Source organism: Scomber japonicus, chromosome 5, assembly GCF_027409825.1.
Source record: "Scomber japonicus isolate fScoJap1 chromosome 5, fScoJap1.pri, whole genome shotgun sequence".
Classification (NCBI taxonomy): Eukaryota; Metazoa; Chordata; class Actinopteri; order Scombriformes; family Scombridae; genus Scomber; species Scomber japonicus.
The window spans coordinates 35,884,354-35,899,820 of NC_070582.1; the positions used below are offsets into that span (position 1 = coordinate 35,884,354).

General features: G+C 38.0%; 1 protein-coding gene across 1 annotated transcript in view; it reads left to right on the forward strand.

The window, feature by feature from the left end:
- LOC128359524 (NT-3 growth factor receptor-like) overlaps nt 1-14,818 on the forward strand; it is a 198,453-nt gene extending 183,635 nt beyond the window's left edge. The window contains exons 13-15 of the mRNA XM_053320015.1: nt 6,120-6,363; nt 13,021-13,179; nt 14,633-14,818. Coding sequence (XP_053175990.1) covers nt 6,120-6,363; nt 13,021-13,179; nt 14,633-14,818 — 589 coding nt within the window. The remainder of the gene's footprint in view (nt 1-6,119; nt 6,364-13,020; nt 13,180-14,632) is intronic.
- Nucleotides 14,819-15,467: the final 649 nt, after the last annotated feature.

Below are 15,467 nucleotides of genomic sequence, written 5' to 3' on the forward strand. Positions count from 1 at the left end.
CATCCATATGAGCAAGTGGCTAACTGCTCATCACTATTGCCTTGTTTGGTTCATGTAAGTCCACACACGTTCTCACTGCAAGAGACCATGATAGGCAATACCTACAGGGATGTGTCAGCCCTCTCTATCACATCTATTTCCAGCAGCAAAAACAGCTTGTTGAATGGACAGCCAGATCTTTAGTTGAAGACATTGAACACTTTCCCTGACTTTTACACAGTAAATGAAACCTTTAGTAAGGTCTAGACTCTAGAGGTTCCCCAGTCACTGGTCCAGCTTTGATCTGCAGCAGGCTTGGCAGGGTAGTTGCTCCTTGCTCTGGTTATGAATGAACATTTTGGTTTCACCTTAACAACGTGGCCGGGAGTCTGTAGCCCTCATACTCTGTCTGAATTTTTGTCTTTCCTCCATGACATTTATTGCTTGGCTGAAATATGTACACATTCACTACTGAATCATAAGTTGTACCTGCATCTGTGAGTGTAAATGGTAAATAGACTGTACTTTTCTAGTCTTTTTGACCACTCAAAGCACTTTCACACTACATGTCACATTCACCCATTCACACCGATTCACACACTGATGACAGGGTGCCAATTTGCTTATCAGGAGGGAGACTAACTGTTGACATACATTCACACACCATCATCGTTAGCAATATGGGGTTGAGTATCTTGCCCAAGGACACATCGACATCCAGATTGTCCCATGCATGGCAAGAACAATGCAGGGAGAGGCTACAAAAACACCTCCAAAAACAAACATCACAACAGCTCTTGATAACAGTCACCCAAAAATGACATATAGTTACATTTGAGTGACAGATGCCATCTAGTGGTGTTATTAATTATGGCCTGGAGCAGTGGGACAGTAGCTTTAGCCCACACCACATTTCTTTCACTTTAACAAAATTATAATTTTAACCTAAACCATCTTTCCCCAAACCTAACCAAATGGTTTTTGTGCCTAAACCTAACAGACCGTAAGCACAACATTGTCACATCATAACACCAATATATATATTTTTTTTAAAGTATATTTTTTCGGGCTTTTTTGCCTTTAATGTACAGGACAGTGGAGATAGACAGGAAACAGGAGGCAGAGAGAGGGGGAATGACACGCAGAATAAGACCGCTTGGCTCGGGACTCGAACCAGGGTCACCTGCAACGAGGGCTACAGCCTCAACACATGGGGCGGGTGCTTTACCCGCTGAGCTATGCTCAACCCAACACCAATATTTTTAATAGTGATTTGTAACAGTTTTAGAAAGCACAGACAAACAATGTCCTTACCACTACTGCCAACAGGGCCACCATATTTGAAAATGCTCCTATAGAGAGCCTCACCCACCCCAGAGGGGGGTCTATCTTAGGATATACATTGATGGTATCTTGGCTTGAGTTCAATGGCATTTTATGACATCCAAATCCAGTTCTGAATGTGTCTATTGAAAATGAATCTTCATGAATCCTTTATAGTTCTAGTTAGGTTTGTCTTTCAGCATTAGGTATAACTAGATTCAGATTAGATCTGTAATCATATTTTGTTTCAGAAATAGTTTTGAATGTCCTAATCTAATTAATGGTGACAGTGAACTTAGTCTAAGCAGATACAATGTAGACATAAAGCTGGGTCAATCCATCAAATATCTAGTTGTGTTGAATAAGCAGGGATGACGGCTTGGCCACTTAGAGGGCAATTACAGCCAGTTGAAACTGCCTGTTAAGTGCTAGTGGGGCCAGTCACTGTATTTTATATTTGTATAGAGTGCATATAAGGTTGTATCCAGATGTTGAGTATCTGCTCTTTAAGTGAGAGTAAGATGGACCTTTTAGAACACAGTAGATTTATGATAGCACAGCCTGTTACTGACTGCAGTGCCCAATGATAGGTTGGAACATGGGCTTCCATGGGAAGGCTCATCCAACTTTTGGCACATTTCATTATAACTGACAATTGGCCTGAATCCAAAATGGAAATTTCGTGGTGACCCATTGATCATTCCAACACCATCAGTTTGAAATTTCCACTTGTAAAACAAGTAAAAGAAGAAAGAAAGGAACATCAGGTATGTTAGGAGATTTGTACTTTCACTCAGATGGCTTGAGAACATGACTTTAATACAGGACGTACCACCTCACACCCCATTCCAGCCCCCAAAGTTTTGTGTTGTGTCCTGTATTTTATCTGTCTAAAATGCTAGTATCAAAATAACAAAAATATCACTAAAACAAGAGTGACAGCAGACAGCTGCATTAGAGTGCAGAAGCAGAGCACACAGTTGACATCAAATTAAAGATATTTAGGAAATGTAATGATGACTAGTTGATAATAATACTCATGCCAAACCCTAAACCACAATAATAGACAGCTACTCTGAATGTATATTTTGACCACAGTATATACTGTATATCCATTATTTTAAACGTTTTCTGAATAATATAATTAGACAATCTGTGAAATAAATGTAGTGAGTTTGAAAGTTTAACAAAGATGACAAATGAATCATAATCTACACATATAAACCTGCCAGTATAAAACAAAGTTATTTGTCTCAGAGAACCAGAAACAATGACGCATCTCGTCACACATAAACTGGACTAGATGAAACTGCTTGGTGTGTATCTACACATTGGGCAGGTTGTGGATTGAGTAAAGCATTCTGTCTGTGCATCATCAGGCTTATTTGTCATAAGACTGTAGACTGTTGCCGCTGCCATCTGAGTACACAGGTTACTTTTTTTTTGTATAAAACTTGCTGTCATGAGTCGCTGTGTAAAACCCTGCAGCAGCTAATTTAACGTCACTGTTTGATATCTGCTTCAGTGCAGTGCAGGCTGCGAGTCTGTTTGAGCTGCTCTGTGATTGATAGATGAGGCTGCCTGAAAGAACAAAGCTCTAAACAAATATACAAACAGAGAGTCAGGAGGGAGACATTACCTCCACTGTTTTTCTCTGCTGCAGCTGAGGATGTCTGAGGAAACTCATTCAGTTTGCAATGTTCTGTTGGATCTATGGTCCAACCACCAGGAACAGAGCTGTCACTTCTACTCGTGCTCCCATCTCACACACTAAAGTACCTTTGTGTATTTTGTGTATACTCAGATAAGGCTGATTGATTATGATTACAAATTTGTACATAAAATTCCTCAATGCAGAATGAAAAAACTAATATTTGACTTGTACTTATCCATCTTGGGAGGTTGAACAAAAATTCTAAATGCATCATTAAACTCCACCTGAAGCATTTTCAGTTTTGCACCACAAGTGTGCTGTGTAGAGTGAGATACAGTAGGTCCTTAAAAAGGCTGTCTTAAAGACTGTGTAAAGTGAATTCAGACATTTTCTTCTAAACACATTAAATAGGTCTTTAATGTGTTGTGTAGGTATTTCTAAAAAAGGTGTAAAAAGCATTTCAACCATTTAGATTTGAACCATTTAGACCACTGCGTTAGCATAAACCTGTCCCTGCTGCTGTAGAGGTATAAATACATTCAGCGCACACTACTACTACTACAGTCTACAGTTAGCTGAGTTAGCCGCCGAGCTAGCAGCTCAGTTAGCAGTCGCTAAGCAAGCCTTATTTCATATATTTGGCGATTTTTTTTAATCATTCAAATTTGGCAGGGTGGTTAACAACACACTTTACTGTGGTATGTCAAACTCAGAACACATATTTATTCTTACTTTACACAGACTTTGATACCATTATAATAGCATTTTAACATGTGCCAGAATACAGTTTGCAATACTGGCGCTGCACCACATCTTCATTATCACATAGATCATCCCTGATGGTATGACTCAAGTAGCTTACTTTGTTGGCCATATTTAGTGCTTGGTCTGCCATAAAGAATGACATTTTGCTTCTGATCCTCCCTGCTTTTAGCAATCATGACAACACTCATGATTTATTGTCATATTGCAACACTGAGCAGTTGCTATAAGGCAGCACTATAAAGAAACAGGATGACAAACTGTGCACTCACACCTAAAGATTCATAAGCGACAAAAGCAGCCGGTAAGTAAGCTGGCAGTAAATGGCTTCAGAAGCTTTGGCAGCAGCAATGCCAGCATCAAGAGCAGCGAGTTAAGTTGAGCAGAGTTTAACTTCATGGAAAGTAGCAGAGACACAGCTGAACCAGCAACTAACTGCAGATCAGGATATGATTTTCTTCATACATCAACTGCTGTGCTTCTGAAAACCAAGATACTTCAAATATGGAGCGACTCCACACTCTAGTCTAATAAATGACCATGATTTATTATAGCTTTACTTTTTATAACAGTAAGGCAATCATCATTGGACAAACAGGGACTTTTAGTAGCTATGGCAGCATGAGTTTACTTAGTGCACATATTAAACCAAAATGTAAACTGACCTCAACTTAAACAAAAAGTGTTACTTAAACCTAACCACATGCAGTTTGCAGTGACCAGCGCTGAAGTCCCTAAACTCAACATCCTCCACATTAAAGTCAAAGTTTATTTAATGTGCAAAATCACACCAGGGTGTCTCAATGCACTTTACAGCAATAAGACAATGTTAAGAAATCGAGCAGGAACAGATGAAAAGACAATTAATAATAATAATAAGAGTAACTACATAATAGTTATTAAAACAAGGCATTAATTATAATCTAATGAAAGTAAAATCATGCTTTGAGAGCCATTCCAGTAAATGAATGAAGACAAAATCACTTGGCAATACATGATCTGTGAATTTAGAACCCATTACAACCTTTATTTGTTGTTCTTTTCTTTTTCTGAGGTTCTTCCCTCCTTATCTTTTCTCTTGAGAACAAGGTCCCAGGTCTGCCGCCTTCACTGTCAGTTGCTCTGGATGAGAGCTCAAGCTTAATGCCTAAATTGTAAATTGCGGTTGGTAAGCTAATGAGCTGCATTATGTCTGCTGTGATTAGATGTTATTTGCTCTCAGGATGCTTTGCCCAGCAGAATAGAACATTGGTACTTAGTCCGCCATCAGGAAGTGAAGTCTGCCAGTGCTTATTTATGACTGTGTGTGTGTTTGTGTGTGTGTGTGTGTGTGTGTGTGTGTGTGTGTGTGTGTGTGTGTGTGTGTGTGAGAGAGAGAGAGCATGCTTGTATGGGACAGTGTTTCAGTGAGTCTCTCTGTGTCTCGGATGCTAATTTCAGCTCAGTAATTGTGTTTCCATTAAAGTGCTGGCATCAATTCATCCAGGACATGCTGCTAATATAGCCAAGCACCCGCTGCCCTCCAAACCACCACGCTCACACACACACACACATCAACACACACACACACACACACACACACACACACACACACACACACACTGCCACTTCACTGGCATCACTTCCCTCTAGTAGGGACTTAGAAGTCTGAAGCTGAAAAGAAACACACACACACACACACACACAAGGCTTCTACTTCACTTCACCTCCTCTACAGATCTAATGGGCCATAGTAGTGATTTTGCACGTTTCAGCTATTAAGCTACAAATTGGATCTACTCATAACAGCAGGAATGGAGTTCATCTGATAATGAGAATTTGAGGGTGAAAGTAACATCAATATTTAAGAATTAAAGATATCTGATAAAAATGATTGTGTTGACATCATGACATAATATAAACAAACATGCTTGGTAAGGATGATTTATTTTTGGTTGTTAAGGAAGCTGGAAGCCAAGCTGTTTAAGGATTAGGAGATTTAAGTCAAGTCTGTTACTCAAAGTACAGAAAGGGTTTTCTAACCCAGCCTTATCATCACATTGGACCTATAGAAAAGTTCTAGGTTCAGCTTTCTCTCAATTCATGTGTTGATCATTTAACTGTGGCAGTAAAAATAAAGATGGCTAAATGTTGACTTTCATATTCGACTGAAAAGAATTTAAATCAATCCCTGCCTGAGGGAAGGAAATCAATCTCAGAAGTGATGGTATGATTTTGAGAATGTGCAGCAGTCATGTGTAGTGTACACAGTTTAAAGTTAATGAGCTACAACATGCAGATCTAGCAGTGAGACCCTTTAAAATGAAAAATGTCAAGCAACATTACAATGACCCATTGCAGGATTTTCTCTGATTTGAGATATTTCCTGAGCTTCTAACTGAATCTCTTCCTCTCTCCTCAGAGCTCACGGGCCAGATGCCATGATCCTGGTTGACGGACAGCCTCTGCAGACCAATGGGGAGCTGGGTCTGTCCCAGATGCTTCATATAGCCAGTCAGATTGCTGGTGGGATGATCTACTTGGCGTCTCAACACTTTGTTCATCGTGACTTGGCTACCAGGAACTGCCTGGTGGGGAACGGCCTCCTGGTGAAGATAGGAGACTTTGGCATGTCACGAGACATTTACAGCACAGATTATTACAGGGTAAGACAAGACTTTCTTTCTTACATGAAAAACCTTATTTTCTTTCTTTTTTTGTTTAGTTGCCTACATTTTCTATCTTCACAGATCATAGACATATAAAGTATGTATATATTAACAGAATTTAAATGATTATAACTCAGTTTGATTTCATATTCTGACTCATAATTAGTCTCTACACCATCAGTCATCATTAATAGATGTTTGGTTCACCTTATGGAAAAAAGACATTAACTATTACTATTTTATGGACCAGGAGAATATCTTATAGAATATGATGAAAACAACAGTGTGTCTGAATGAAGATTTTTTTCAGGTCAAACTTGTTCATTTCCATATATAAAAATATGTATCAGCTGCACAAAAATCAAAACATTATGCATTTTATTTAATATATAAAATATATACCAGGTCACAGTAGGAAAAATCCGGTTTTTATAGCTTTCAAATGTAAAAATAGGTCAAATTTGACCCTGAATAGTATGTAAGGGTTATAATTAAGGTAAAGGAATGGTCAAACATATCCACAGAACCTATTCAATTTCAAAATAAATGTACAGAATACAGTATGTATGTCTCATATACACAGTGGTCTAGATGCATGACCATTTGTTCATTTTTTTATAGTATGCCTTATGGATGTCATTAGAGGTTGGTCAGTGTTTAGTCTGGATCATCCCTAATTATTTGAAGATTCCTGGGTCTTTGCTTGACGATTACTGTAGGAATAACACTGCACTTGATAATGTTATGCACTCATACAATTATAGGGCCACCACCTCCATTGATTGATTAATTAATTCACAATTGGTCATCAATGAATGAATGAATTGATTAATGAATTTCGATGAATGATAATTAAATGAAGTCTTCTACCTGAAAGTCATGTATTCTTAATACATTGACCTCCATCTCTGATTTAAAGGACTAGATAAATACAACAGCTTTGCCTCTTCCTTTATATCAGAGATGGAGGCTGCAGGAATGAATGGGTCAATTAAATGAACATGTTTTTGTCGACAGAATGAATAAATGAGTTTGGCCACAGAGAGAGACAAATCATTGTAGTTTACTATACAGCTACCGTGTTAGGAAAGTGTCATATATGCACTCCATCATCCAGCACCTGCACCTCCATTAAGTAGAGAATCCTGACAGGTAAAAGATGGAGAAGTTATTGGATTCTATTAGTGTATAAGAGCTACAGGACAAGAGATTGCCACCTTGACTGACAGTCAGACTTCATGATTCACTTCTCTAAATGATTCATTTTTAAAGATTTGTTATGTTTTTATTAGCCTTTACCTTAGACGAGATGTTAAGATCTCACGTGGGTCCCAGATAGAGAAAATGAAGAAGCCCACTTACACATTTCCAGCCTATGTAAAAGAGGTTTGTCTCCATAGACGATGGCAACAGAGGCTCAGCAGGATTTTCAGGAGACTCTCTCAGAACTGTAATTGGCATAGAGGGAAATCATTTGTTTTTGGCAGTAAATGTCAATGACTCCATTGAGTCCCATCATCCTAAGTAGCTTCTGTGGACTGTTTTCTTTTTAATGGCCGGGCTTCAGTCCCAGCAGGGCAGCTGTTAGACAGCACCAGAAAAGGCTGACTGTCTCTCTTTTAACTTAACCCTTATTAGCAGTGAACTGGTTCAGTGGTTCAGTTATACACACACAGTTATACATCTTCTTTATACAGCAGGATGTTGAGCTGTTTGGGTTCGGGTTAGGTCTGAAAGATAGAGGGCTGTGTTTTCAGGGAGTAGCAATCACCAGTGCAACCAGCGCTCTAACTCTTTAATATTCTCTAGACCTTGAAAATATCTGTGGTATTTTGGTGACCAGCACAGATGAGAGATTTATTCAAATCGATGAGTCCTAGATGTCACAGTAAAAGCAGACATCTCAGAACTACGTCTATTTGTGCTAGAATTAGCTAATTATCACTAAACACAAAGCACAGCCGAGCACTGATGGGAAAATGATATGTTGAAGTTATTCATAAACCTCAATACATTTAAACCTGCTGAATGTGCTAATGGGAACATGTGCGGGATCTTGTGCGACCACACGATATTTCAGTGATCGCACGAGATTTCAACGTTGTTTACAGCTTTAGCAGTAGCAGCAGAGTAAAAGCCATCAGGTAAGTGTTATTTTAATTAACTCCTGGTGTACTTACAAACTTTCCAATGCATGGATCTATGAGTAAAGACCCTATTTGTACTACTGTAGAAGTTTGTTACCAGATACACTGGTGGTTCCATTAGCACCTGTACTAAGCTGATAGCTCTAACTCCACCAATTTGCGACTAAATGAAAAAAAAGGGCTGAGGTGGTGTTTAGATAGACATGGTGCAAATGACACTAGGTCGAAATTATGCCGAAATTATGGGATCACCAACAACATTAGGATGTATTCTCTGGATACCATGAACATCTGTACAAAATGTAACGCTTTGTTTTCTCCAAAACCCAAAGATATTCAATTTACAGATATTTACCCCAAAAACATTGGAATTCCTGTAATGACATTATTGTGGGCAGCATGTCCTCCATAAATCCTTTCTGCCACCTCATTCCATATTTTGTCACAGAAGTGTTCTGTGACTAGAAATCAGAAATTCATGAGTAAAAATAATCTTCTGTGTCATTCTCTGTCTTTTAGTTTTCTAAAGACCAACCAACACAGAGGACATAGCATGTTGGAACAGTTATTACCTTTAACAGAAACAGGATCCATGGTTGATAACTTCACCAAGCATCTGCTGAGTTGTTCTTGCTGTAAATTTCCCCCCCATGAACACTGTCCCATAGCTGTGACCTAACTGCTGCACTGTGGAAAGTGGGCTAGATTAGCCTGAGGCCAGCTGTTAGCCTAAGGCCAATGGTAAGCCTGAGCACCAAATATGAAACATGAGAATAATAATAGTAAAATACGCTTAGTGCTGTCTCACTATTATCTTCTTTACAGTCAGGTAGAATTCTGCTTATTTACAGCTAATAAAACAGAGAGCTGATTCACTGAGTCACTTTCCACCTGCAATTACACTCAGCATGCTACTGACCAATCAGAGTGGAACTAAATGAAGCAAAACAAAGACTTCTGATCACATATAAAGACTGAGGATATGGAAATCAGCTTGACTGCATTGATCCCAAGCCCAACAGCCATACATAAGACAAGAATGCACCCCCCCCCCCCCCCCAATAGACTGAGTCTTATACAACGGTGCAATTTATACACTGGTTTTTACCGTAAGTACAGTCCATTTACCATTTTCCGAATATTAGGTGTTTTTACATTCGTTTATACACATTTATCCAAAATCCATCTTGGCAATACGCTCCTCCTCCTTGTCCATTGGTCAGGAGGACTGCTCTGTCTTGACTTTATTTCTAGCTGGCCTGATACTGAACAACATATTTAACATCCTTAGCAATCTAATCCTGAGATTGAGATTTATATAGCACTCGCAACGTTCTTCACAATCACATAAAAACACACAGCTATAAAAAAACAATCAAAGTCCTAAATGAACAACGTAAAAAAAAAGTCTGACATTAAATAAAAGTAGTAAAACTTGTGAAACCTTAAGATGTTCTATGACTCTAGACTTTTATTTCAAAAGTTCTGCACCCCTCAAGGCTAAATCATGGTAGGTCACATGACACTTTTAATAAGTGTTGTTTGAGAAAAATTACATATTTTCAACAGATTTTCATATCTCACACCTGGAGAATTTCGTTATATCGTGGACAGAGTCATATTTTGTGACCACAACCAAGAGTCTAAAAAGTTTACTGAACAAGGAAAATGGTCACTTCCAACTTTTGCATTTAGTGATTTTCTCTTGGATACAAACTAAATGTACATGTGTCTTTGAACTATAATGTCTTTAATTTAATCCAGAAATCAACTAATGTTCTAAAAACAAAACAAATGCAAATTGTTTGTTTCACTGGGTTTTAGACAACAAAGAGTGTAGCGATGTCACTCTATACTATTTAAGTAGTCAGCATGTGTCAAAATACAGAGGATCACTGGATGACTCAGATCATTCAGACATGCAGCTGGAGTGAAATGTGCTCACTCACAATCACTGTATGTACAGTGGGGCAAAAAAGTATTTAGTCATCCACCAATTGTGGAAGTTCTCCCACTTAAGATGAGAGGCCTGTAATTTTCATCATAGGTATACCTCAACTATGAGAGACAGAATGAGAAAAAAAATCCAAAAAAAATCACATTGTCTGAGTTTTAAAGAATTTATTTGCAAATTATGGTGGAAAATAAGTATTTGGTCAATAACAAAAGTTCATCTCAATACTTTGTTATATACCCTTTGTTGGCAATGACAGAGGTCAAACGTTTTCTGTAAGTCTTCACAAGGTTAGTCTACCTAACCCTTCACATTGCTGTGTGTTAGAACTTGTGTGTGTGCTTATGTGTATGAGATATATCCACATTCTGGTTGGTAGCAGTGATGTCATATTAAGTACCAAAACTTTTCTTAAAACACAGAACAAAACAGACATGTATGAATTCTAGAAGATGATTCCTGAGTTTAGTGATCAGCTGACTTTTTCCTCTAACACCACATCTCTGACATCTCTGGCTTTTAGTGAAATGTCTTAACAACTATTGGAAGCATAGGTGTTACATTTTGTACAGATGTTCATGGTATCCAACATCCTAATGTTGTTGGTGATCCCTTAAAGCGATGGTTCGGCGTATTTTCAACCTAGCGTCATATGCACCATGATGTCTATCTAATCAGCGCCTCAGCCATTTTTTGTCATTTGGTCTCAAATTGGTGGAGTTACATCCATCAGCTGAATGGCTTAGTACAGGACTAATGGAACCACCAGTGTATCTGGTAAATGACCCACTAATAATGCCTGGATTGTTATCAAACTTCTACAGTAGTACAAATAGGGTCTTTACTCATAAATCCATGCATTGGAAAGTTTGTAAGTACACCAGGAGTTTATTAAAATAACACTTACCTGATGGCTTTTACTCTGCTGCTAAAGCTGTAAACATTTGTACATAACTACCAACCATTGTTGTGTGTGACTTCTCAAGAAAGGTTCAGGTGGTAGCAGTGATGTCATATTATGTACTTCTGGTTTTCTGACCAAAATGTTGTCACTTAAACACAGAATAAAATGATGTTTTATTACTGCAGCTTTCATTGACTTCTTATAACCTGGAGCAAATGTAAATGTACTCAAGTCAGTATACAGTAATCATTCTAGAGAAAAAGCCAGGAGAGGTTAACATAATAATTATCACTAATAAGCAATTGAATTAAAGTTTTCTATTGGTGCTTATTGAATATTGAAGCAATAAGTCATTCATGGTGGGTTATGGGTAAAGAAAGACAGCAGTGGGGAAAGAAGAGGTGATGGGGAATTAGAGGAGGGATAGAACAGGAAGGACAATTTGTCAGCAGCACACTGGAGGTCATTCATTATGTGAGTCTTGATTAGGAAGCACATATTTCACTAAATTAGTCAAGCTGCTTCATGATTTCACAGCAGTCAGAGAGCAGGAGAGAGCAGATGAATAATGATGAATGCACTGTATGCTCTACATGGTGTCATTAAATAGAGAAGACATTCTTACCTCCACATGTTCTTTGTTTTGTTTTGATTGCAGGTACATAGATATTAATAAAGGAGCATTTTTATTTGATTTAGATATGCAGCAAATAAAGGAATAGTTTTTAAAGAAGTGACATTTATGTCTGATATTTTTTTGCCAAAACAGTTAAATAGTTATTCCATCCCCTTGTCCTCCAATTTGAGACCAAACTTTATTTTCATATGTTCAAATCAGAAAACTTTGATCATTAGAAGTGAAGACAATTCCACAAGAAATGATTCTATTAGTCAAAGGCATGCTGACTTAATAAGGTTTGTAGCCATTTTATTTTGATGGCACCGCTCATTGGATCAAAGTCATTTATATTAGATCTACTTCCTGAACAGATTTCACAATATCACGTCTCCTTAAATAATAATACTTTTTCATGTAAAGTTGAAGTTATCCTGAATCATTTTCTTGATTAATGTGTCAGGTATATCTAATGAATAAGCTGGATAGATGAGTCTAGATAAATTCTTCATCTTAGTAAGTAGAACGCACCCAAAAAAGGAAAGATCTTTTTGAAGCCAACCATCAAGACGTTCAAGTTGTAGTTTTCTGTGTAATAGAGAAACCATGCTGGTGTTTATATACGACACTATTCTATACTAGTACTTCACATTTTATTATACTACTTCTAATTTACAACAGGAAATGTCTAAAGAGAGAAATGTAATGCCACTTGAGATGGTTTTTTTATATAATGAGGACTCATTTTTAGGAATTGTATCTGGCAACTCATTCAGACAGACTTTCACTTTATTAACAATAAAAAATCAATACAAAATCTGCTTGTTGAAACAAAGCATGTTTCAAGTATTGTATAGTTGTGTTTAGGAACTCACAGCTCTTGGTTAGGATAAAGGAAAGATGGAGGTCTTGGTTTGATATCAAAAAAGTCAACTGACTTGAAGCATAGGACAACTTTTATATTTAACCGTAGTCTTTCTCCTGTGTGTGTGTGTGTGTGTGTGTGTGCGTCTGTGCGTGTGTGTGTGGTCAGGTGGGAGGTCACACCATGCTGCCTATCCGCTGGATGCCTCCAGAGAGCATCATGTACAGGAAGTTCACCACAGAGAGTGATGTGTGGAGCTTCGGAGTCATTCTGTGGGAGATCTTCACTTATGGCAAACAACCATGGTTCCAGCTGGCAAATAATGAGGTACACAATCAACTATGTATTCTCCTTTTTATATGTTGTCATTATCTAAATGATCTATAAGCACATATTACTAATATTTATTATCCAAACACCATTGTGTCTAACCAGTAGGCTTGTTTGCAACCTGTAAAAGAGGCACAAGTTGTCCTTCAAGGCTGGTTGAACATGTGCCCTCCTTCATGGCTCCTACACACTGATGATTATGTGTAATTGACAAAAACAAAATAACAGGAGATAAGTAAGATGGCTTAATAGAGCAGAAAAGACTATTTTATGCCATTATTTTGTTTCTTTTTCAAGAACATCATGAGGTTCTTGGACCTGCATGTCAAACACTCTCTGCATTCTTTCAAAAAATCTTCAGGCATTGGGGGATTTATTAAAATGCCAAATAAGGAATACTACTAGAAAAAGATAAATATAATTGGCATTCGCATTGCCTGAAGAACAAGGCCATTTTATCTTTTAAACTGAAAATCTGTGCTTGTCCTCCATCAGTGAGGTAGTGAGTGAGTGTAAAGTATGACCATAAAGGGGAATTTGGAAGGCAGCAAACTCAGCACATGGTGAAGTAATACTTGAGTCAGTAAGTATTCATCAACAAGCATAACTCCCTGTAGATCCATTATGTGTTTGCTCTCTGGGGAAATAAATGACTTTGGGTAGTCATTAGAGCAAAAAGTGAATTTTAGATTCATGGATAAATCTCAAGGTGATTAGTGTGACAGACACCTATTCTTTGGTGTATAAAAAACGGAATCACAATTTAATGGCCAATATTTTGATTCTGTGAAATTAGAGAGTACTGTCTAGACCTGCTCTATGTGAAAGTGCCTTGAGATAACATTTGTTATGATTTGGCGCTGTATAAAATGGAATTGAATTGGAATGGTTAGAGAATGTGTAATAAAGTTTTGCAGCTGTTGAATGATGTTGTGCATGTGTAACAGGGCTGGATATTGGTATTCAATACCTTTAAAGGTATCAACCGAAATAGTTCAATACCATTGGTATCAAAATGTCTCCGGTAAAACAATATTGGCAATTGATCCTTTTTGCACCCAGAGCTAGAAAATATGACTATTTGTATGGACTTGCTCACAGCCAATCAACACAAGCGTTCTTTGATTTATTACAACATGTGATTGGCCCACAGCAAACAGCAGCTGCAACCCGTCTGTGATGGTGAATTTAAGTTTGTGTGTCTACACTACACACCTGTTACACTGGATAAAAGCAAGTGCACTAAATGTAGAATGAGTATCTAATGAAGTACTCAGTTGGTATTAGTATCACCTTAAGCGTACTTGGATTGGTGCTGATATCATACTTTTTTAAATGATACCCACCCCTAATGTCTTATGAAACAAATATCAAAGACCTTATTTGACGCAATGCATTTGTGCAGCATTTCAGATTACTTGTTTAATCATGTGTCTCTCTGTATTTCCAGGTGATAGAGTGTATAACGCAGGGTAGGGTACTGGAGCGCCCCAGGCTCTGTCCCAAGGAAGTCTACGATATGATGCTGGGCTGCTGGCAGAGGGAGCCACAACAGCGCCTCAATGTTAAGGACATTCAGAAGATATTGTTTACTCTGATGAAAGCCACACCAGTCTATCTGGACATACTGGGATAGAAACATAGTGGATTGGAATGCGATATGTTTTAGGCTGGACTAAATCCTTACTGGAATATAAATGAGTATACTGGATCAGAAGGAAATGGAATGCCTTGGAGTGGAAATCTGGGTCTGACATGGAATGATGAGAAACGGGACCGTACCTTGCATCCAACTGCCTGACAAATAAGGATTGGATTGAACAAACTATAGTGGTGTGATGCTTGTTTAACAGGATTGGAATGAACTGGATTACATTGCATTGTATCACATTATAATCAAAGGAATTGTCTTGGACCTTACCTACATAAATGGTCTGATCTGTGGTCTTGTCTTTCCCCTTTCCAGACTGAACTCATGACTAAAAAGACTTGACCGTGAAGTATGGGTTTACCACTAGATTTACCTGATTGTACTGGTAGGGATTATGCTGGTTTGGTTTTCTTAACCATAGTAATGAAGGTACCATCATTCCCTCACCTATACATCCTCATTTCATCTTGTCTAGAACGGTGCAGCTTTGGTTCCATCCACGTATTGAAGAAGCCTCACATCGTCTGGTAGAGTCTGTCTTGGTTTGTCTTGATAAATATCCTGTTGTAGATTATATTGATCAACCCAAAAGTGTTATACGTGTTATTCTGTGTCCCTTGGCAAAACCAGAGTA